Source organism: Pelophylax lessonae, assembly GCF_965119305.1.
Source record: "Pelophylax lessonae genome assembly, chromosome: 7".
Classification (NCBI taxonomy): domain Eukaryota; kingdom Metazoa; phylum Chordata; class Amphibia; order Anura; family Ranidae; genus Pelophylax; species Pelophylax lessonae.
Genome location: NC_138774.1, coordinates 197,971,471 through 197,995,029, shown reverse-complemented (window position 1 = coordinate 197,995,029; position 23,559 = coordinate 197,971,471). Strand labels below are relative to the sequence as shown.

General features: G+C 44.0%; 1 protein-coding gene across 1 annotated transcript in view; it reads left to right on the top strand.

Annotated features, from left to right (window-relative positions):
* Positions 1–23,559, top strand: part of EHMT1 (euchromatic histone lysine methyltransferase 1) — a 250,480-nt gene that overhangs the window by 151,045 nt on the left and 75,876 nt on the right. The window contains exons 12-13 of the mRNA XM_082263745.1: positions 1,910–2,139; positions 14,777–14,941. Coding sequence (XP_082119871.1) covers positions 1,910–2,139; positions 14,777–14,941 — 395 coding nt within the window. The remainder of the gene's footprint in view (positions 1–1,909; positions 2,140–14,776; positions 14,942–23,559) is intronic.

Sequence of the window (23,559 nt, the reverse complement as noted above, 5' to 3'; positions counted from 1 at the left end):
GGATGTGGTTCGGGGAATCTGGGTGTACCTGGCAGCTACGGAGTCTTTTAGGAAGTCAGACTCATGCTGCGGCATGCTCCAGATGGATCAGACAGATGGTGATTCAGGCCTATTCCATTAAGGGTCAGGTTCCTCCTTTCCCTGTTTAGGCACACTCTACTCAGCTGCTTAGTGCCTCCTGGGCCTTCCATCATCGGGCGTCAGTGCTGCAGGTTTGCAAGGCGGCCACCGGATCCTCTGTGCACACTTTCACAAAGTTTTTTTAAGGTGGATGTGTTGGCATCTGCGGATGCCTCTTTTGGCCACAAGGTTTTGCAGGCTGCTGTTTAGAGGACCTGGTCCTCTGAGAGTGTATTGTTTTTCAGGTGAGCTCCATTTGTTTATGGTTGAGCTCCATGCTACCTGGTTGGCTTTGGTTTAGCCTTGGGAATTTTTTCTTGCGGTTCCCACCCCTCACGTTTGACACTGCTTTGGGACTTCCCAATAGTCAAGAAGATAAAGAGCGGTGTCCGTCAATGAACAATCGAGAAAATGGGATTTTTGACTTACCGTAAATTCCATTTCTCTGATGTTCATTGACGGACACAGCACCCACCTCTGTTTGCTTTCTTCTGACACTGCTTGGCTAGGCATAGTAAAGCATTTTCCTGCTTAGTGTCCTACTCCTGCTACTCCTGTAGGGGGCAGTATAACCCAATGGTCAAGAAGATAAGGAGCTGTGTCCATCAATGAACATCAGAGAAATGGGTTTTACGGTAAGTCAAAAATCCCATTTTTATTCTTCAGGACTTCTGCTTTTAGAAAGCTTATAATTGTTTGGGGTTCTAAGTAGTGCTCGACCAATATCATTTTTTTTATTACCGATACTGATATTTTGGTCATCAGATATCGGTATCGGCCGATATGGGCAAATATTTTCGTACATTAAAATTTTTTTTTTTTTTGACAGGTATTTTTGTGGAGGGATCTGGGGGTCTGAAAGACCCCAAACCCCTCCTGCACTTAAAAAGCTTTCAAAACGCCAATCTTGGCTGTTTTGAATGCTGTAATTTTTTTTGAATTTGGCGCCGAGTACCCGGAAGTGATGTCATGACATCACTTCCAGGTTTTTACATGGAGACCTGATCAGAGCTGAATGCGGCTTTAATCGGGTCTTCTCTTTGGCGGCTGTGCATGATGGTTGCCCAGGTCTCCAGGTGGGACGGGAGACCCGGGCGAGCCGCGGAAGGCGGCAAGAGGGGGGGATGTCCCCTCCCGCACCTTGTAATGACAGCCGAGCGGCTTCTCAGCCGCACCTTGTAATGACAGCCGAGCGGCTTCTCAGCCGCATCGGTTGTCATTACAAGACTGACGACTGTCGGCTATAGACTCCGGTACCGGGGTGATGCCTCTAGCTGTAGGCATCACTCCGGTACATGCACTTTCCCGAAATATCGGCAATATCGGTAACCTCAGGGGCCGATTCCAATATATCGGGGAAAGTGCAGATCGGCCCTCGATATATCAGCTTTGCCGATAATCAGTCGATCCCTAGTTCTAAGTAATTTTCTAGCATAAAATGCTGATTTTAATGTTTGAAAAATTAAAACAAATTTGCCCTGGACGTGAAATGGTAAAAGCAAACCTTTTGATCTATCCTGCATAGGCAAAAAAAAGGTAAATTTGGAGGTAGGAATTATGAGAAAATTCTCCATAAAAATTAAGAATGCATCATGGGACTTAGTGTTACTAGTACTGAACTTCTTCTGAGAAGCTGAATCAGAGAATGAAGTCTAATAGCTTTTTACATCTGTATACCTAAACATGTGGTTTTAATGTGTATAGGTCATTGTTGACAGATAATAGGTGGATGTACATGAAAGGCGTGGTGCACGTGGATCTTTTTATAATATGTTCTGTTTTTTCATAGGGCACATTCATGGAGTGCCAACCAGAAACCAGCATTTCCCACCGCTTCCACAAAGCTTGTGCCACTCAAGTCAACAATGCCAGCTACTGCCCACACTGTGGCGAGGATGTCTCGAAGGCTATAGAGGTTACCATTGCAAAAGCAGACACCACCTCAACAATGTCCACTATAGCCTATGAGCCAGAAAAAGAGGCCCCGGCTGAAGGACAAGCCGACACGACGACAGAGAGGTGATCTTTGTTTTAGGCAGCCTTGAAAAAAAGTTTTCAGTTTAGTTATTCATTGTTTTGGGATAGATATGTATGCATGTTTATGCATGTATACTGTGTATGTATAGTGTGTGTATATACACACACACCACGATGCCACATCGTTTGATGGAAATGAAAATTATCACCCTGCAGAGGGCTGAATTCAAAGACACCCCAAAAATTAAAGTAAAAAAATGATGCAGCAGCCTAGTCCGTTTTGCTGAAATCTCATTGCAATAACTCAAGATGGTACTCCGTAGTTTGTATGGCCCCCACTTGCTTGCATGCATGCTTGACAATGTCGGGGCATACTCCTAATGAGACAACGGATGGTGTCCTGGGGTATCACCCTCCAGGAACTGGCTGCATGGGGCCGGGCATTGTCGTGCACAAGGAGGAACCCAGGACCCATTGCACCAGCGTAGGGACTGGCAATTGGTCCAATGAGTTAATTCCGATAGCTAATGGCAGTCAGGGTGCCATTGTCTAGCCTGTAGAGGTCTGTTCATCCCTCCATTGATATGCATCCACAGACCATCACTGACTCATTATCAAACAGGTCATGCTGAAGGATGTTACAGGCAGCATAACGTTCTCAACGGCTTCTCCAGACTTAACGTCTGTAACATGTGCTCAGGGTGAACCTGCTCTTATCTGTAAAAAGCACAGGGTGCCAATTCTGATGTTCAATGGAAAATTCCAGTCAAGCACCACAGTGCCGAGCAGTGAGCACAGGGCAGAGTAGAGGACATCAGGCCCTCAACCACTCTTGTAAAGTATGTTTCTGATTGTTAGGTCAGAAGCTTTCATCCCAGTGGGCTGCTGGAGATCATTTTGTAGGGCTCATTCTGTTCCTCCTTGCACAAAGGAGCAGATGCTGGTCCTGCTGATGGGTTAAGGACCTTCTATGGCCCTGTCCAGCTCTCCTAGAGTAACTGCCTGTCTCCTGGAATCTCCTCCATGCTCTTAAGACTGGGAGTGCTGGGAGACACAGAAAACCTTCTGGCAATGGTGCGTATTGATTTGCCATCCTGGAGGAGTTGGACTACCTGTGCAACTTCTATAGGATCCAGGTATCGCCTCATGCTACCAGTAGTGACACTAACCCTAGCCAAATGTAAAACTAGTGAAAAAATGAGTAGGGAAAAATGTCAGTGGCCCCCACCTGTAAAACAATTCATTGTTTTGGAGAGAGTGTCTCATTGTTGCCCATCTAGTGCACCTGTTAGTTTCATTAACACCAAAGCAGCTGAAATGAATAACAATCCCCTCTGTTAACTGACCAGATCAATATCCCAGGGGTTTAACGGACTTGATGATAATCTCTGATTAAAAAGTGTTCATTTAATCTTTTTGAGCATATATATATATATATATATATATATATATATTATCATTTTTTTTTTTTTTTTTTGTGTTTAATGCTCATGGGAGTAGCAGTAAATGTACATACTCATGGGAGAGAAAAGTCCTCAGACATCTCGTTGTTCTGGATGTTGCGTATAACACATGTTTGATACTCCACAGTTCTACAGCTGTTTGATTTTAAAAAGACAAACCATCAGAACACAAAGTGATAATATGGGGATCACCCAGATACCTACAACTTGCACACCTTGTGGTACCACACCTAAACATGGCTATGGTGTGTAATCCTGTGTGGGTGGACTTCTTATAAACTGCCTGGTTGAGACCATGTTACCTATTGTCTGTGCTTTTCTAGCTACGAACTTGACTCCTCTTTTCAGTACAGTATTTCCCTATATCCAGGATCTCCATATACAGTGGAAATGAGTCTACACACCCCTGTTAAAATGTCAGGTTTCTGTGATATAAAAAAAATGAGACAAAGCTAAAATAATTTCAGAACTTTTTCAACCTTCATTGTGACCTATAAACTGTACAAGTCAGTTGAACAACAAACTGAAATCTTTTAGGTGGAGGAAGTAAAAATAAAAAAAGTAAAATATGGTTGTAGAAGTGTGCACACCTTTAAACAAATACATTGTTGAAGCACCTTTTTGATTTTATTACAGCACACAGTCTTTTTGGGTATGAGTCCATCATCAGCATGTCACATCTTGACTTGACAATATTTGCCCACTTTTTGCAAAAACACTCCAAATGTGACAGATTCCCTAGGATATCTCCTATGCACAGCCCTCTTCAGATTACACAGATTTTTAATCTGATTCAGGCCTGGACTCTGGCTGGGCCATTCCAAAACTACTTCTGGTGAAACCATTCCTTTGTTTATTTGGATGTATGCTTTTTGTTGTCTTTCACTAAGATCCCTGTTACAGCTGAAGAAAAACAGCTCCAAAGCATGATGCAGCCACCACCATGCTTCACTGTGGGTATGGTGTTCTTTTGGTGATGTGCAGTGTTGTTTTTGCACCAAACCGATCTTTGGAAATCATGGTCAAAAAGTTTAACCTTGGTTTCTTCAGACCACAACACATTTTCCCACATACTTTTTGGAGACTTCAGATGTGTTTTTGCAAAATTTAGCCGGGCTTGGATGTTTTTATTCGTAAGCAAACTCTTTGCTTCTGCCACTCCACCCCATAGCCCAGACATATAAAGAATACGGGAGGTTGTTGTCGCATGTGCCACACAGCCAGTACTTCCCAGATATTCCTGCAGCTCCTTTCATGTTGCTGCCAGTTATCTTTTCGTCTTTTCCATCAATTTTGGAGGGACGTCCAGTTCTTGGTAATGTCACTGTTGTGCCATATTTTCTCTAGGGCAGCATCTGAGAGATAAGCTCCTCCCACCTAAAACAGGAAACGCAATAGTCCACTATTATAAAAATGTCAGCCATACCTGCGTGCCTCAGTTTGATTGTGTTTCCTCCGGACCCACAGGAGCTGCAGCAGTTCATTTTTTTTAGTCTCTAACTGCAGGGGACTACCTGGTCAGCTTCCCATCCAGCCCAGCGGGTTTTGGGTATTGCAGACGAGGGGCAGTAGATTGGGCCTATGGCCTCTGCCTGAGGTCCCGCCCCTCCTGAGGGGCATGCAACCATCGCCCCAGCTGTATTGGATGCCGATTGCATTCCCCCACAGAATTGCCGCCATCTGCACCTGGCAGCGGCCGTCCGCGAAGCAGCCTCCCGCCGACAGCACTATCATCCTAGGAAACCGGAGCCCACGCTGCCTGGAGCAGAACTCCCACCTCAATGAAACAGGTGGAGCAAGACCAGGAAAGCAATGGCAGTGCAGGTATGTCCTCGGACCTGCACGGGGTCAGCTGGGGGCGGGCCTGAAACAGGAAGCAGTTAAAAAGCCTCTAAGCAGAGGCTCTCAAGGGGCTGACCATGTCCGATGTTTCCCTGCCCTGCAGATCCTGCATGTCAGGACAGCTCTAAGGTAAGCCAGAGCACTCAGGAGTTCCCTGTGTCTCTACCTCACTACAAAGGGTTCTTTATGTCTGTGCATTGCAACTGCCTATCTCACTGGGTCCTTTGTGCGTGCTTACAGACATAAAGACCCCAGAAGAGAAAAAAGGAAAGACCAGCAGCAAGGCATGCGCCTCTTGCGGTCACCAGTTTTCCCCAGAATGTAAAAAGCCATTATGCCAGAAATGCATCAACAAAATGGTGTCCAAGGAATTACACGGTTTCCTTAAAGACATGCTCAACTCCTTCAAAAAGGAAATAAAAATCATGATTGGGCCACTACGTTTGGCTATAGAAAAATTGGAAGTTCCAGCAGGTTCCTGCCAGACCAGTACCTTGTCGACCAGCAGGTCACACATCCCTTCGTGTAGCGGGGAAGCGGTGGCCCAAGCACAGCAGGAAACTTCTATCTCAAGAAACAATGATGGTCTGCAGTTAGGGGGCAAATTGGGACCTTTGCTCATCAATGGAGGAAGATCTCAAAAAACGTATTTGTCCTTCGCACAATAGCTGAAGGCTGCTTGATCGTTTTCATCTCATCCCCCAACCAAGTACCTAGTGACGACACTCCCAAAGGACACAGACCACACAAAGGCCTTTCCAATCCGCATTAAAAATCTTACTGACACAAAAAGTGATTTGTCACGTCCTGCTGGAAGAGGACAAAACAGGAGTTAATTCACACATTTGCGAGCAAGAAGCCATCAGGAAAGCTAAGGCTCAAACTGAACCTCAAACCACTCAACAAAAGGATAAGGTACAAGAGATTCAGGATGGAGCCCATCTACTCGGTAAGGAATATCTTTCTGGCGGGAGTATTCTTGGCTGCGGTAGATCTGCAAGATGCATATTTACACATTCTGATAAAGAGGAATTATCAAAGATATTTAACATTCACAGTCCAAAGGCCTGGCAACCACTCTACTCCTGCAGTACACAGCGCTGCCTTTCAGCATCTCCTCGGCACCAAGGATATTCTCAAAAATAATGGCAGAAGCCCTAAAAAAACCGAGACAGCGGGGCATAGGCATGGTGCCATACCTAGACGACCTGCTGTTTTTTGCCGAATGAACAGAAAGCCTGGAAATACAAAACACGCCTAATACTGACAGAAGGACCCTTTTGAAGGAATAACCTAAACGTAATTATGAGGACAATTTCATGTGGTCTTTTTTACTTTTTTAATCCTTGCAACACAAACAAAATTAGGAATATTGTTGTTAAACATTGGAATGTCCTTAAATGATATCGTGTTCTGGGATCAGTGCTACCAGAGCGAGCCAAATTGAAGGTGCCCCTTCCTTGCAAAGTAAAATTGCCCCTAATGTTCTGAACCCAACCCCCCCCCCCCCGTATGTACTTCCTTGTTCCACAACCTTATTGGTTATTTTCTGTGTCAGAAATGTAGTGTATGTTCACATAATACACATATCAGAAAAAAAAAATCTGAAGTTGAATTCAAGTCCCCAATTACTGGTGGTCTATGCACCATAAAATTGTGCCACTCAGAATGTGGTTTACCTGCTGACCTGTCCATGTGGCAAATATGTTGGTGGAATTAAGATCTTTCACAGTGAGGGTCAACAAACATAACATCAAGAAGGGCCTAACTAATCTTAGTGTCCTCAAACATCATCTTCGGTATCACAACAAAGATCCTAGAGGGACTCTACTCCTTATTAATATGTTTCTCCATGGAGGGGAGGTGACATCAGACGAGGGGTTTCCCAATTGGAAATGTATTGGATATGAGTTGAGGTCCTTTTCTCCCCATGGTATAAATGTGGAGTTGGACATCCACTCATTCATAAACCAAGCCTAATGTCCTTGGGTTTCTTGCGTTTACTGTTTACAGAATTTTCGAATATTTATTTATCATTCTTTTTTTGTAATATAGATTTACAATATCCCATGGTGGGAAGACAGCAACTGAATAACCGGTATAGTTAGCTCTTTCCACTTTTTCAGTGGTATGCCATTATTGTTAATTTTGTCTATCCATATAACTAGAGTGGGTCGGCCTTTCTCCTTTTACATTCGACATATTTATATTTTTTATTCAGATTTTTTACATTATCCACATGTAACTGTATAGGATTACATGTAGTATTTTTAACACTTCAACATTATTTATTCATTTTTTTTGTTTCATCCTTTATTTTTGTTTTTACATTTATTATTTTTTTCCATTTTATTTTAATTTTTCCATTTTCTATTTCATGTTTTAATTTTTATTTTTTTCCCTTTTTTTTGTTTTTTCTTCCCTTCCTTTTGTTATTTCATTCATTCATACTCACACCTAAGTATCATTGTTTTCTCTATGTGGGCTCTAGAATATAAAGGAAGTTACTCTGGCATCTATCCCATTGTGGGATTTTAGTATGACAAACACCTAAATATTTAGATTGGGTTCACACTCCGCTTTCAACTTTCAAAGGTCCTGATCTTCAGGAGGGTGATATCCACGCCGCATTGGTGTTGGCGCGTGCACGTTTTTACGTTTCTGGCGACGCATGTGCAGTACACTCAACCGAGTCATGACATGGCTAGAAACTCACTCATTGACGCCATATTGCATACCAGGAAGTAACAGCCTAAATTACATTCTCTTTCGGATGGAAGGTAATGAAGTCTTAGAGGTACTATATATATTTATGCACTGGCCAGAATATTTTTGGACCCTAGATATCTTAGAGGACGATAACGTGTCAGTTTCCAATTCAGGCCATTGCACTTTGATTTCACATGTTGGATGTTGATAGGGGGTTTGTGATTTGGATGTGATGTAAGGTTTCTAAGTTTTACACTATGTGGAGGCTTTTTTTTTTATGTCTATGGTTTAACGTATTGTATAATACGTATATCTCCAGTTATACCTTAAATGCAGTTTGCTCCGCGCTCATGGTATCAGAGTTCACATTTTCTGGTAAGCAGTGAATCTATATGTCTGGTTGACGGTACACGGTGATTTAAACAAATATGACGGAAAGATTAATTTATACCACAAAGTTTACACTGGGATCTTCCTTCTATTTCATTATACACTATTGATTATTGTGGACTTTAATGTTCTTTATATTTAACTTTGGCACCTTGCACTTTAAGATACATTTTTTTTTTTTTTTAATTCTTTGTTTCATGTATTGATATTTTCTCAGCAACGCATTTTTTTCCACGAGCATCCCTTACTTGCAAAGCCTAGGATGGATAGAAAGCACAGAAAAAAATCACAACTAACCCCAAGCCAGAGGGTTACATACGTGAGCTATGTACTAGATGCCAAAATAACCAAGATTTTTTAAACGGAAGAAAAGGTCAGAAAAATCACACAGGCAATAGTATCTCTAATGGGGGCCAAATTCATGACCTTTAGACGAGGCATGTCGGTATTGGGACTAATGACGTCCTCAATTCTGGCTATCACCTGGGCATAGCTCCATATGAGACCTCTACGAAATTTAAATTCTAGCCTGGTGGGATGGCAACCCATCATCCCTAGAGATGACTATCCTGGTCCCTTTTTCGGTCAAAAGAACACTTCAGTGGTGGCTCAGCCCGCTTCTTTACCTCGAGGGACGAAGACCCAACTAGCGTAATACACTACGGACGCCAGCACTCTGGGATGTGGAGCGCATATGTGGAATGCTGCGCGCAATGAGAATGGAAACCCCTTTGGTCCCAAGCCTCCTCAAACATGAGGGAATTTAGAGCTGTAGAGGGAGCGCTAAATGCATTCCACCTGGCCATTCAGGGCAGAGATGTCTGGATTCAGTCAGACAATGCCACAACTGTGGCCTACCTGAACAGACAAGGGGGGACAAAATCTACTCGTTTAATTGGCCCGACACAAACAATGCTGTCATGGGTCGAAAGAAACATCAGATCCATTTCTGCCATCCATCTCAAGGGAACCGACAACACGCTGGCAGAAAAATCATAAAACTGATGGAATGATCCTTAAATTAAGCTACCTTTTCGTGGATCACCCAAGCCTAGGGGGTGCATTATGTGGATCTCTTCACGTCCAACATGAATACGAAACTCCCAAAGTTTTTCTCCGTGGACCCCACAGATGGCACATTGGTGTAGATGCATTCAACCAAAGCTGGACATAAAAGCTGTGCTAAGCATTTCCACCGACTTCCCTAATTCCAAAGGTAGTACAAATGATCAAGGAAGAAAGGGCAGTAGTGCTACTTATTGCACCCCATTGGCCCCAGAGGCCGTGGTTCAGTAACTTGAAAAACCTCAGTGTTCAACCACATCTAACACTGCCAGACGTACCAAACCTCCTGTCGCAGGGGCCAGTCTACCACCCATAAGGTCATGAAGCTCTCGGCCTGGTTACTGAAAGGGTGAAGTTAGAGAAGAAGGGTCTGTTAAACGGGCTGATACCATTTTAGCCAGCAGAAAACCCTTGACCAGAGCCATCTACCAGAAAGTGAGAAGTTTTTCTGATACGAGTGCAATGGAGACCCCAAAAAGGGGACTATTCCAGCAATTTTAGATTTCTTACTGGAAGGAGTGGATAAAAATACCTCCCATAGCACTTTGAAGGTCCAAAGGGCGGCTCTATCATCCTGCCTAGACATCAGGTTGCAGAAAATCCTCTCATAAGATTCCTTCTCTCATTAAAAAAAGCAAGACCTACAAAGCTCACCAAAATTCCGACATGGGACCTTTCCACAGTGCCTAAAGGATTCCTCTTTCTACCCTTTGAACCACTATAGGAATGCGCGAAAAATACCTTACACTAAAAACAGTACTCCTAGTGGCCCTTGTGTCGGCCAGGAGGGTAAGTGAAATTCAGGCTCTATGATAGGACCCTACTGTTTGATTCAAACAGATAAGATAATCCTAACCCCAGATCCAGCTTTCTTACCAAAAGTCTCTTCAACTTTCCACAGACCACAAAATGTGGTTATCCCCTCCCTTCCAAGTTCAATGGATAGCAAGAAAAGTGACATGTACAACAAGCTAGATGTAAGAAAAATTCTTATAGCTTACCTTGAGAGAACCAAGGACTGGAGCAAAATGACAACATTATTCGTTCTCTACGCTGGAGTCAACAAGGGAAAACCGGCATCGAAACATACGATAGCCAGATGGATAAAGCTTTGCTATACAGGCAGCCTACCAAACACAAAACTTTGCCCCACTGAACAGAGTCAAAACCTACTCGACCAGAGCTTGGGCAATCTTCAAGCTCAGAAAGTGGCGGGGCAACACCCAAGCAGATATGCAGGACAGCGACATGGTCGATCTTCAGTACCTTCGCAAAGTATTACCGCATCGGCCACCTGTCCAATCAGGACCAGATATTTGGTCACAAGGTGCTCCTGACCTTATCGTCTCCCTAGTAAGTATTGCTTGATACATCCTCTCAGATGCTGCCCTGGAAGACGATTAGAGAAAACCAAGTTAGGTACCTGGTAACTCTTTCTAAGAAGTCTTCTAGGACAGCGCTCATTCCCGCCCTAAACAGTACAAAGGATTTTTGCGGATTCATATGCTTACTGAAGTCTCCTTCAGTGCTTTACTAATACTGAGGCACACAGGTATGGCTGACATTTCTATAATGTAGACTATTGTTTATCCTGTTTTCAGTGGGAGGAGCCGATCTCTCAGATGCTGCCCTGGAAGACTTCTTGGAGAGTTACCAGGTACCTAACTCTGTTTTCTCCACTTGACGATGACTGTTATTAGTGTGTTCCATGGTATATCTAATGCCTTGGAAATTCTTTTGTACCCTTCTCCTGATACCTTTTAACAATGAACTCTCTCTAATGGGCCATACACACTATAAGATTTTCTGAAGACTTTTTCCTTCAGATTTACCTTTTTTATGTAGTGCAAGGGCCTGCCAGATTGCATCCAAATTGAAAGTGTTTAGGTTTGACCTCATATTATCTGGTTTTGGTAAGTCTTAAGGAAAAAGTCTTCAGAAAATCTTATAGTGTGTATGGCCCATAATGCTTTGGAAGCTCTCTGCGGACCATTGCTTTTGCTGTACGATGCAACTAAGGAAATGTCAGGAAAGTCCTACCCGAACAGTTGAAGTTTATTTGGGGTTAATCAGAGGCACTTTAAATGATGGCAGGTGTGTACTGACTCCTATTTAACATGTTGGAATGTGATTGCTTAGTTCTGAACACAGCTACATCCCCAGCTATAAGAGGGTGTTATTTTAGTTTTTTATCCCCCCCCCCCCCCCAAAAAAAAAAACAAAAAAAAAACTGTAGAACCTAAGGGTTTAATCCCCCACATTGTGTAAAAAGGCTGTTTGATCCTGTCTTCTCTGATCTTCTTCTTCCACGGTCACCAATGCATCCAGTACAGAGCCTTGGGGAATGTCTGCACATGCTCAATTTGGTGTGTATTGCTAGAGTTTTTTTGGGGGGAAGGGTTGCATGTGATCAGCACAGGGCCAATCATCTCTGTCCTGACAGAGGGTCAAGGAACCTGCAGCCTCGTAGGACAGTCAAAGTAGAATGAAAATTACTCCTACAAGCTTCAACCAGGCACTAATAGAAGTCGCAAGACTGCTCTAACTGCTAATGAAAAAAAGGTATTTAGCAGTTTATATTTACTAAAATGCTTGCACTTCCATGTTCTATGTACTCTGGGAGACCAGATATAGTGAATGCAGGGTCCTGGGTTTAACAAAACACAAATGTATTGGGAAAGTCTGTTATTTTTATTGCCCATTTAGGAATGCAAGAATCATATACTGTGGGGTTTTCCTGCCACCCACAAGAAGATTGGACTCTTCCAAGCAGAAAATATCTGTTAATGAGCCCATAATAACCCCTCCTACAGCCAGTATATCTCAGCGTGTTGCTAGTGCCTAGAAAGATGAATGTATTTTTTTTTTTCACATTTCTTCTGTCAAGATTCTTTGCATGCTTTATTGTAACTTACCTGGTTGGTAATGCTTAGTGAGACTGAACTTTGGTTTTCTAGAGCAGTGGTCCTCCACTCCGGTCCTCAGGGCCCACTAACAGGCCAGATTTTAAGTATTACCTTGGGGAGATGCAGACTAGAGTACTGCAATCACTGAGCAGCAAATGATATCACCTGGGATGTATTTCAGTTATCTTGCAAACCTGGCCTGTTAGTGGACCCTGAGGACCAGGGTTGAGGACCACTGTTCTAGAGGGTTTAGAAATCCCATGTACTCTTGGAGATTGTTCTACCCAAATCATTCTCCTAGTTCTTGCTGGGTGGGCCACACTTTGGCATAGTGAATGTCTTCCCTGCCTGTCCCTCCGGACATACCCGCGACCCTTTTCACTATTGGTTCTAATGGGATCAGGCAAATTACTGCTTATAGCCTTTTGTAGTCTAGGAGAGCTCAGGTTTCCTCCTACCGGGAAATTGTTTCCAGTTTCTTCTGTGTGGTCCCAGTTCTTGGCGACAAGTTCTCATTCTTATTGTTGCACATGCTTAAGCTGTGAACCCTTTTTTAGTTTTGTTTCACTTTATTAACTTACCACCTGGTCTTGCCCTTCCAACCAGGTGAGGGTGGGGAGAGGGATTTGGCATCATCTAGATTCAGATTCGGTCAATGGACCTTCAGGTATCTCTTGAGCTTCATGCAGTCCCCAGTTTTTCAAACCGAATAAATTATTAAGCGCGCTCTCACAACCCCAAAACAAAAGAAAGATACCCCTAAGTCATAAAGCACCTTATGTCATTTTCACTTCTGGATTTCACAGTTTTGGATTTATCTGCACTGAGCACCTCATTTTGAATAATTTTTCTTGAAAATTATATATTTATATGTATGTTTCATTTTTATGGGGCTGTTAGAGTGCGGCTAATGATTTATTCTGATTGTTTGATCTTTAGACTTAATTTTAGTCTTCCAACGAGTAGCTCTCAACATACATACACGGTTTAATATTTTTCGAAACATTTTATACTGTATACAATCTTTTTTACTCATTATTTCAGTTTGCACTGGTGTGGGGAATTTTATATTGCATCTCCAGTTTTTCACGTTGACCCTGTTAGTGGTTATTTGCTGCCCATCCCTCAGGTGGACTGCTTTTGGACATCCTGACCGCACATTGCATCCTATGTCACTCATTGGTCAACAAAGAGTAGGATTTTTGTACTCACCTTAACATCCTTTTCTTGGTGTTTTATTTAAGGAAAAACTCCTTTGGGTCTTTCTGATCGTTCTCTTGGTAATTCTTGGTACTACAAACTGAGACCTGCTGTTAGAGGGAGCGGTTATCCATTTTTCTTTTCATATTGCGCACCTCCTAAGAAGTATACCCATAGCAGGTGGTTTAGGTGGAAGGATTGTCAGTCAGAAAGTGTCAGAAAACTGTGCCTGCATTAAAGTGTTACTAAACCCAGGTCCTACATTCACTGTCTGGTCTCCTACAGTACACAGAACATGGAAATGCAATTTGTTTAGTAAATCTAAACTGATAAATACCTTTTCTCATCAGATGTATATAGAGTAAAGCAATCTTGTGACATTTATTAGTGAGTGCTGGTAGATTGTATGAGAAGTTTTCATTTTTCCCACAATTGTCATATCCGGCTTCAAGACCCTTGATTCTCTGTCTGAACATGTCTGGACAGTGCTCATTGGCCCTGTGCTGTACCCTCCTAAGAAAAAAAAATCATCCAATCAAAATGTGACATCCCACCCACTGTGTTCTTTTTTTAGTTACTGGGCTTGGAGGAGGAGGGAGGGACTGGGCTGTCATTTAGAATCTGTATACATGCCCAAATGTGTAATGTTAATACCATATGACCTGAAAAGCTCAGCTAAAACCAGGAAGAGTTCTTTCAGCAATAGAGACCAAACTGAGCATGTGCAACTGAACTACACTTACTGTGCTTATCTGGACATGTCCAGAGTGAACGTGCAGGAGGGGGAGGATCTGCGCATACAGGATCACACAGCCTTTTTACGCAATGCAGGGGATTAAGCACTTAAGTTACACAGTGAGTATAACAAGCATGCTCTTCTGCATCTATAGACAGCTTTTACTTTTGTGGGTTTAGGAACACTTTAGGTCAGATGCAGTGGGAGATTTGTGCACCTGCATTGTTTACTGTGGTTTGTTCAGCCCGCTCCATGAATTAACAAAAAAAAAAAACCTGTGTATGAACAGCTTAAGTCTTACATCTAGAAGAAGGCCCTGCACAAGTCTGCATTTATCCCTAATGTGGTGTTGTCTTATGTTTCGCTAGTGATGTTTCAGCACAGAAAGATGTGGAAGAGTCAAAGACAGAGGCTGCACCTCCTCAGACCTGCGAGACTGCTGAACCACCTAACGCAGGGAAATCGCCAATCCTGTCTCAGGGACACGTGAAAGAGACTCTGGAAAGTGCTCTACTTGCTTTGGACTCAGAAAAGTGAGTTGGCGGGTTGAGTGAATTGTGATACTATATTAATACTTGTTCATAAATTAAAGTACTTTCCATTTTTGTAAATATCTTGCCCATTGCAGTCACTCACAGCACTTGAGTAGCTACTGCCCCTAAGGCTGATTCACACCAGATGCAGTCCAGTGTGTTTTTATTCTGTATCAAAAACGCATGGACAGTGTTTAACATTGGTTCCAATGGCCCTAGTTCACACCAGTGCAGTGTTTCAGTGCAGTCCACAAAAGTAAAACGTGGCTTTTTATCTGTATGGAACGGATCTGAAACAGAGAAAAACGCATAATAAAAAAGGCATCGGAACACACGTGTTCTCATTTGTGATGAAGAAAAAAATGGGAAAATGCACTGGAACACAAAAAAATCCATAAAAAACACACTGGAATGCATCAAAAACTCACATGGAGAAACACATTGCATAAATTGTGGTGTGAACTGGTCCTTAGGTTTTATTTAGACAGGCATGGACACCTATTCTATGTGCAAGCCAGGTCTGTTGTTGCACATGCATCTGACTCTTCATTAATTTTCATTAATCTTTATGAGCAGGGTTATTCGCCACCTACAGATGTTTGGACACTGGCAAAATAAAAAGAACTGCATGTCCCCTTTTAGGCGTGACCCATTACCTGTGGAAGAGCTTCAGTTGTCTTGCCAATCCTCTGAAGGTGATAGTCACTGCTGTGTAGCTCTCTGCGTAATTCTACCAGATTCTCAACAGGGATCAGGAGACTGGTTCTATCCTGATCCATTTCTACAGCTAGCATTTCTCAGAAGAATGGTACCTGAAGACCTTAGTGGTCTTTTCTGATGTGGGGCTTTACAGGTCCTAGGCAGTGTGGTCCTGCAGCCAGACTGCCCTTGGGGTTGCCCTGCTGGTTTCATTCAAGTAGCCGGTGCCAACCCTCCCCCCCCCCCCTTTTCTTGGGCAAGTGTTTGAAGAATAGTGGTGCAGGGGCTGGTATGTAGTTTGTTGCTTGTGCTCATGTAGTCTGGTGGCTCAGCTGCACTGGTCTGTGCTGCTCCACCTTTTTGTTTGCCCTTATTCATTTTATTGACTACCTGATTCCTTTTCCCCTCTGCTGGGTGCTTCTCCTGCCTTGTTTTATCTTGTGTTTTTTTATGGGCCGCTCCTCGGCACTGCCACAGCAACAAGGCAGCCAAGCGGCTCATAAAAGCACAAATAAAACAAGGCAGGAGAAGCACCCAGCAGAGGAACTTGGGGCACCAACTTGTGGAGGTGGAGATGTTTTCACCCCCGCCCTTCCTAGGGCCACCTGTATTGGGTGTGCGGTAAGGTCTAATGAGGTCCCAAGTGGGGTGGAGTGTTATGGCAACAGCCATCCTGCCCTAATCGGAAACTGTTTGGTGGGCACTGGAAGCAGCATTGCAGGAGCACCGGCAGGGAGCTTGTCATCTACCTCTGCTGGGAAGGCTACTCTGCATCAGCATGGCGCAGGAAATTTCCTGATCCAAAAGGGTACCGTTTTCAAGAGTCAGCATGCAGTATGGTTCTCAGACAGTAGAGAGAAGGGAATACCTTTGTCAGGTAAAAGGAACCTAATTATAGCCCCCTGTGTGCCTTGTCCTTTGTGTCTCTAACTCTATTTACCTAATGGGTACTTCTAGGGCAACTTGCTTCAGTTCCTGTTTGACAAACGAGGATGTGCCTGTGTTAGGCAGGCAAAAGTTTTCTGCTTATCCCCCCCCCCCAGTGGAGAAACCTGTGGAGAATGATGCAGAAGCGGACAACGCTATACCTTAAGAGGGAAGGGCAGATTCCCCTCCTGAGGACTTTGCACCTGAGAAACCCCAGACTCAGAAGGCTTTTGTGCATTTTCTTGCAGAAGTGATGTGAACTAATCTAAAGTTGTAAAGAAAGGATTCCGCGCGAATGGATCTAATTGTGTGGTTGGCTGCAGCCTACCCCAAAAATATAGTGAAACTATATCTGAATATGAGGAAAATATTAGGGTAATTGGCGCTGCCAAATAATGAAGAAAAATATAAAGGTGTGTCTCATAAATCTGGGTGCATATAGGTGGTCAGAAAAAATTATTGCTGTAAGTAATGGTCCTTATAATATAACCAATGATCTTAGTGATAAGCCACAATAAATATTAAAGATATCAATAAATAAATAAATTAATAATATAACCAACCATACATCAATTAATATCACAAATGAATACTTGATGGAAATGCAATAATTAGGCAAGCCAATAAAATTAATAAAAACAGTGAACAGTGTCTCAAAATTGAAAGTATAGTGACTCTTAAAACGATTGGTGTAAACACTAGGTGGCAGTATTGATTCAAAATTAAGTATGGATATCCAAGTGAAACCAATAATAGGTAATGAAAAGTGCCAAGTGCTGTAATTAAATCAAAATCTAAAATTAAGTGCAAAAATGGGTATCCAAGTGAAATTAAATATATATAGAAACCAGCCAAGTAATGTAAAAATACATATGATGTGCCAAGTGAAATATAAAAAGTAAAAGACCAATAAATAGGTGAATTTCTGGTGGATAAATAAATATGAATATAAAAAATAAGATGGTCCGTAATATAAGTGACAAAAAGTCCAAAGAAAAATATATGCTCAATATAATAGTCCAACAACGTGCAATATAGTGATAGGACGTGCCAAGAAAAATTGCATGGATGGAGGGGGTGTCTCCTGGTGTGGATCAGGATGTGGGTGCTGGGTGAGGGAATTCCGTGCTCCCCTTCCTAAATAGCCCGCACTCACCAGAGAGCGGCACCCCTACAGGGGTAACCAGCGTTGGGTAATTGGAGTGAACCCCGATAAACCGCGGTGAGCCTCTCCTCTCCTGGTGGGACCAGTTGTAATTCCTCCCTCAAATGGTAGGTAATAGGGATGAGCGATGTGTAATAGGGGTAACACGCTGCTCCTGATGACGTCGGTTTGATGACGAAACGCGTAGAGCGTAGGCACGTCAGTTCCGCACCTTGAGACGCACATCCGGCCGTTGAGGCGCACGGCGTCCGGAAATACCGCTATACGAGGGGTTCGCGGTCCCTACTTTCCTACAGATGCTTTATCTTGTTTTTAAATGTGAGTACTTGATTTTATTTGCCTAATAAATGAACACACATTACGGTACTTCACTATATGAGTGTTTTTTTATCCATATAATCCCGGACATCATCTTTGCTGGAGCGCTGCATATTACCCCTATTACACATCGCTCATCCCTATTACCTACCATTTGAAGGAGGAATTACAACTGGTCCCACCAGGAGAGGAGAGGCTCACCGTGGTTTATCGGGGTTCACCCCAATTACCCAACGCTGGTTACCCCTGTAGGGGTGCCGCTCTCTGGTGAGTGCGGGCTATTTAGGAAGGGGAGCACGGAATTCCCTCACCCAGCACCCACATCCTGATCCACACCAGGAGACACCCCCTCCATCCATGCAATTTTTCTTGGCACGTCCTATCACTATATTGCACGTTGTTGGACTATTATATTGAGCATATATTTTTCTTTGGACTTTTTGTCACTTATATTACGGACCATCTTATTTTTTATATTCATATTTATTTATCCACCAGAAATTCACCTATTTATTGGTCTTTTACTTTTTATATTTCACTTGGCACATCATATGTATTTTTACATTACTTGGCTGGTTTCTATATATATTTAATTTCACTTGGATACCCATTTTTGCACTTAATTTTAGATTTTGATTTAATTACAGCACTTGGCACTTTTCATTACCTATTATTGGTTTCACTTGGATATCCATACTTAATTTTGAATCAATACTGCCACCTAGTGTTTACACCAATCGATTTAAGAGTCACTATACTTTCAATTTTGAGACACTGTTCACTGTTTTTTTTAATTTTATTGGCTTGCCTAATTATTGCATTTCCATCAAGTATTCATTTGTGATATTAATTGATGTATGGTTGGTTATATTATTAATTTATTTATTTATTTATTGATATCTTTAATATTTATTGTGGCTTATCACTAAGATCATTGGTTATATTATAAGGACCATTACTTACAGCAATAATTTTTTCTGACCACCTATATGCACCCAGATTTATGAGACACACCTTTATATTTTTCTTCATTATTTGGCAGCGCCAATTACCCTAACACTAATCTAAAGTTGCTTTTTACCAAGTCCTCTTCTCAGAAGGTTCTGCCCCTTGGATCGTGGTGGCTGCCACAAGATCTTTACTCATTGCTTATACATCCTCACCTTAAGGATGTTTTGTAGGCAGATTGGACCCACCCCAACAAGATGTTGGCTCTGCCAAAGGATTTGGTCAGCTTTGCCCCATGGAGTTCACTAAAAAGTGCAGCATGCCCTCAGTAAATGCGGCAATCTCATATCTCAACAAAAACCTCATGTTCCCGGTGAACAATGTTCTGGTTTTAAGGGTGTCTGGAAACCTTGTTCAAAGTGTCTTTGCCTCAGTGGGTACAGCTTGCAACCCGCAGTTGTGGCTATCTGAGTTTGCCTGAGCCTCAATGTTGGGGCACAATGTTTTCCCAGAGGGTTGGATTTCTCTAGTGAAGATAGATTCGGGCAAACGTGGCTTATTTTCCCCCATACACTCTATTTCACTATGGGTGCCTTGACGGATTTCATCCAAGGACTTGTCCGCAGAATTCCGTGGCTGAAATGTTGTTCAGCAGAGTTACCCTGCAAGAAGTGGCTGGTGAGTTTGCTCTTTCATAGGGAACATTTGATTAGGCCTGACCTAGATAAGTATATCCAGAAAATTGTGGGCAAAAAGAGCACTCATACCACATAGAAGTCGAAGCCTGAGAGCGACGAAAGGAATTTCTCATACAAGGAGGAGTATAGGAAGCAGCACATTTTTTTCCTGACTCCTAAGTCAAAACCTCACTTCCTGTTCTGTAACGAGTACTGGGTCCCCAAGCCGCAAAATGGTAGTCCAATCCTCTTTCCAGTGAAAGGAGTGCCCCCACTTGTGTGGATGGGGGGGGTTGCATGCCTTTGCAGGGGGGATTCTGGTCAAGTGGACATAAAGGATGCCTACCTAATGTTTTCTGATCCTTTCTCAGCAGACTTTTCTATCTTTTGAGGTGGACCATCATTTGCAATTTGCAGCACTGACATTTGAACTGTCCACAGCTCCCAGAGTGTTCACCGAGGTCTTGACTCCGATTTTAGGCCTTCTACAGACAGGGTTTCCTGTTCTGGGGTACCTGGATGACTTGCTTTTGAGGGAGCAAATGGCATGCACTTTGGAGAGGTTTGACTGCCTTCTCAGGTTTGACTGCCTTCTCAATCTCCAGAAATCTTTTCCCTTTCTTTCATTGACTTATACAGCGCCAACCATTCTTGACCATTTGGTTATGCTGCCCCCTACAGGAGTAGGATACTAGGCAGAAAAAAATTGACTACGCCTATAGGGCAGTCCTAGAGGGGATACTCCCACTTCCTGCTATAGGGCTTCAGTTTTTTTTTTTTTTTTTTTCTGCCTAGTCAGGAGTAAGGACCTAGTTCCTTGCTGGGATCTCAGGTCCTGGCATTTTTTCCTTTTTAAACTGAATTTTTTTCTTTTATTTTCTTAACTACAATCAAGTCTGTTCCAGTGAGAACTACAATCAAGTCTGATATGGTTGCCCTGGACAGTTTACCCCCTGAGGGGTCTCAGTCCTTTCATTCTGATGTGGAGGGGGAGGAGGAGGATGATCCTTCTCCTGAAGCGGCTAAAGAACGCGCTGCTGTGTCTGCTCCTATTGCTTCTGTTAAAAATACACTACATTTAGAGGATGAGCCCAACCCACCGGGTAAGCAGTCTTCCTTTGGGACTCGCAGAACCCGGAAAGCGGCACAGGTGTTTCCTTGTCCCGCTGAGTTTCACGAACAATGGCGTAATTTAAAGCGCCCTTTTGTGGTACCAAAGCGGTTTCAATTCCGTTACCCTTTTGTGTCTCCTACGGATTCGCGATGGTGGCGGGTTCTTTACTGAAGCCCATCTTCGCCTCTGTTATGGTCTCTCATGCTGTGGCTGATTGGGCCCAGGTGCTCAAACGCACTCTGGAGGCAGATTCCACCCCTCCGACTACTGTGGAGAGGGTGGAGCAGATGCGTCTGGTGGTTTTGTACCTGTGTGACGCCGCCTTGGATGAGGCTCCTTTAGTAGCACGGCTGTCTGGTGTCACGGTGCTGCTCCGTCGTTTAATGTGGCTGAAGAGCTGGTCGGTTGACCAGACTTCCAGAAAGACTGTCTGACATCCCTTATGCGGGGAATCGTCTTTTTGGGGATTCCCTGGACGAGTTGGTTAAAGGGGTCACTGGGGGCAAGGGCACTCTGCTGCCCCAGAACCCCAAGGGTAAGTTTTTTTCCCAAATCAGGGGTCCTTTCGTGCCTTCAAGGCACAGGGGCCAGGGTGGTCAGAGAAAGCCCTGGGCGGCAAGCAAAAATCCGATGCCGCCGGCCAGGCGGGTCCTTCCGCCTCCACCTGAAGGGACGCCCTCACCCATTACAGGGGTGGGGGGATTTCTGCGCGGTTTCCTAGAACCTTGGCTGCTCCGGGTTTCGGACAGGTGGGTTCAAGAAATCATTCGATCAGGATACAAGATCGAATTCCTTTCGCGGCCAGTGGACAGATTCTTTCCCTCAAATCTTCATTTGACCACCGATCGGTTACACGATCTTTATTGGGCGGTTCAGGATCTCCTCGCCCTGGGGGTAGTCGTCCCGGTGCCTCATCGGGACAGGTTTCGGGGGTTTTACTCGAATCTGTTCACTGTGCCCAGAAAGGAGGGCAAGGTACCTCCGATTCTGGACTTGAAAGCTCTGAACCGCTTTGTGCGGGTTCAAACGTTCCGCATGGAATCCCTCCGTTCAGTGGTGGCCTCCTTAAGCCCGGGAGATTTCCTGGCTTCCATCGATCTCAATGATGCGTATTTACACATCCCCATATTCGAGGGTCATCAGAGGTTCCTCCGATTTGCAATTGTGGAGGATCACTATCAGTTTGTGGCGTTACCTTTCGGTCTCGCTTCGGCTCCAAGGGTGTTTACCAAAGTGCTGGCTCCTGTTCTGGCTCTGTTGCCGGCGCAGGGGGTTGCGGTCTTGGGATATCTGGATGATCTCCTGTTAAGATCGAGTGCCAGCCCGAGTCTCTTACGCGATCTGTCAACTACCGCTCAGACGCTCCAGGAGTTTGGGTGGACCATCGTTCAGAAGTCGACCTTGTCCCCTTCTGTTAATCTCCCTTATCTGGGAATGGTCCTGGACTCTGCCCAAGCAAAGGTTTTTCTGCTGGAGGACAAGCTCCGGACTCTACAGGACGAAGTCGGGTCCCTCCGGGACAAGGATTCCTCGTCCCTGGGGTTGATGTTGTCAGCCTTCGAGGCAATACCGTTTGCACAGTTCCACACACAATCTCTTCAAGCGGAGTTCTTGGCCAGGTGGGACAGGCATCCTCAATCCTTGGAAAGGAGGATATCTCTGAGTCGCCAAGTCAAGAGAGGATCTTCTCTGGTGGTTCCTGTCCCCGGCTCTGACAGAGGGGAAATCCTTCAGCCCGTGGTTGTGGACGGTGATCACCACGGATGCCAGCCTGTCAGGCTAGAGTGGCGTTCTGGGCATTCTGTCTGTCCAGGGCACTTGGTCGGAGGAGGAATCCTCCCTGCCGATAAACATATTGGAATTGCGAGCGATTAGACTGTGCTTGCTCTGTTGGTCGGATCATCTTCGGGGCCGCCCTGTGCGGGTCCAGACGGACAACGCCACTGCAGTGGCCTACATCAATCACCAAGGTGGCACCAGGAGTGCCCGGGTGGCCCAGGAAGTGACCAAAATTCTGTCTTGGGCCGAGACGCACGTCCCGGCGATTTCGGCAGTTCACATTCCGGGTGTGGAAAATTGGCAGGCCGATTATTTGAGCCATTTGAGATATACAAAATGTTGTATTTAATATAAACATGTGTACTTATACACACATGTCAGTAACATATGATAAAGGTTTCCTTTTGATAGTTTTTATTTTTGGAGAGACCTTTCAATTTCCAGTTTTTGTGATTGTATTTCAAACATTAAGTACTTTAACAGTCACAACTCCTGTTTTTTATGCAATTTTAATGAGGCATCCGCACTCCCTCATAGTTTTCATGCGGCACATTGATGCAAACATTGTAAGGTTTCCTTCTTACCCTCACATCGCTACGTGCATGCGTGACACTTCCGCCCTTACTCCATGCGATTGGTCCATGAAGCGGACGTGTCGCTGCCTCTGGGAGATATATTGGTGTGACGGCTGCGTCCGGTAACCACGCCCCGGACGACATCACGTATGACGAAACCGGTCAGGCGGTACCGGATGCACAGCTGTCACGCCCCCTAGACGCCGGCTCTTCTATACACGCGGGATGCCATGGTTTTCTGCTTGATTCAAGTCGGCTTATTGTGTTATTTTAATAAACCTTTTGTGTGCTGTATACGGGTTACGCTATGTGCCCTTTATTTTCCTCCACACATACATGTTAACATTCCTGGAGTGCTGAGTCTAAGAGGTTGGAGCAGTATCTCATTCCCTTCCCTGGTTCCTGAAGGACGCACC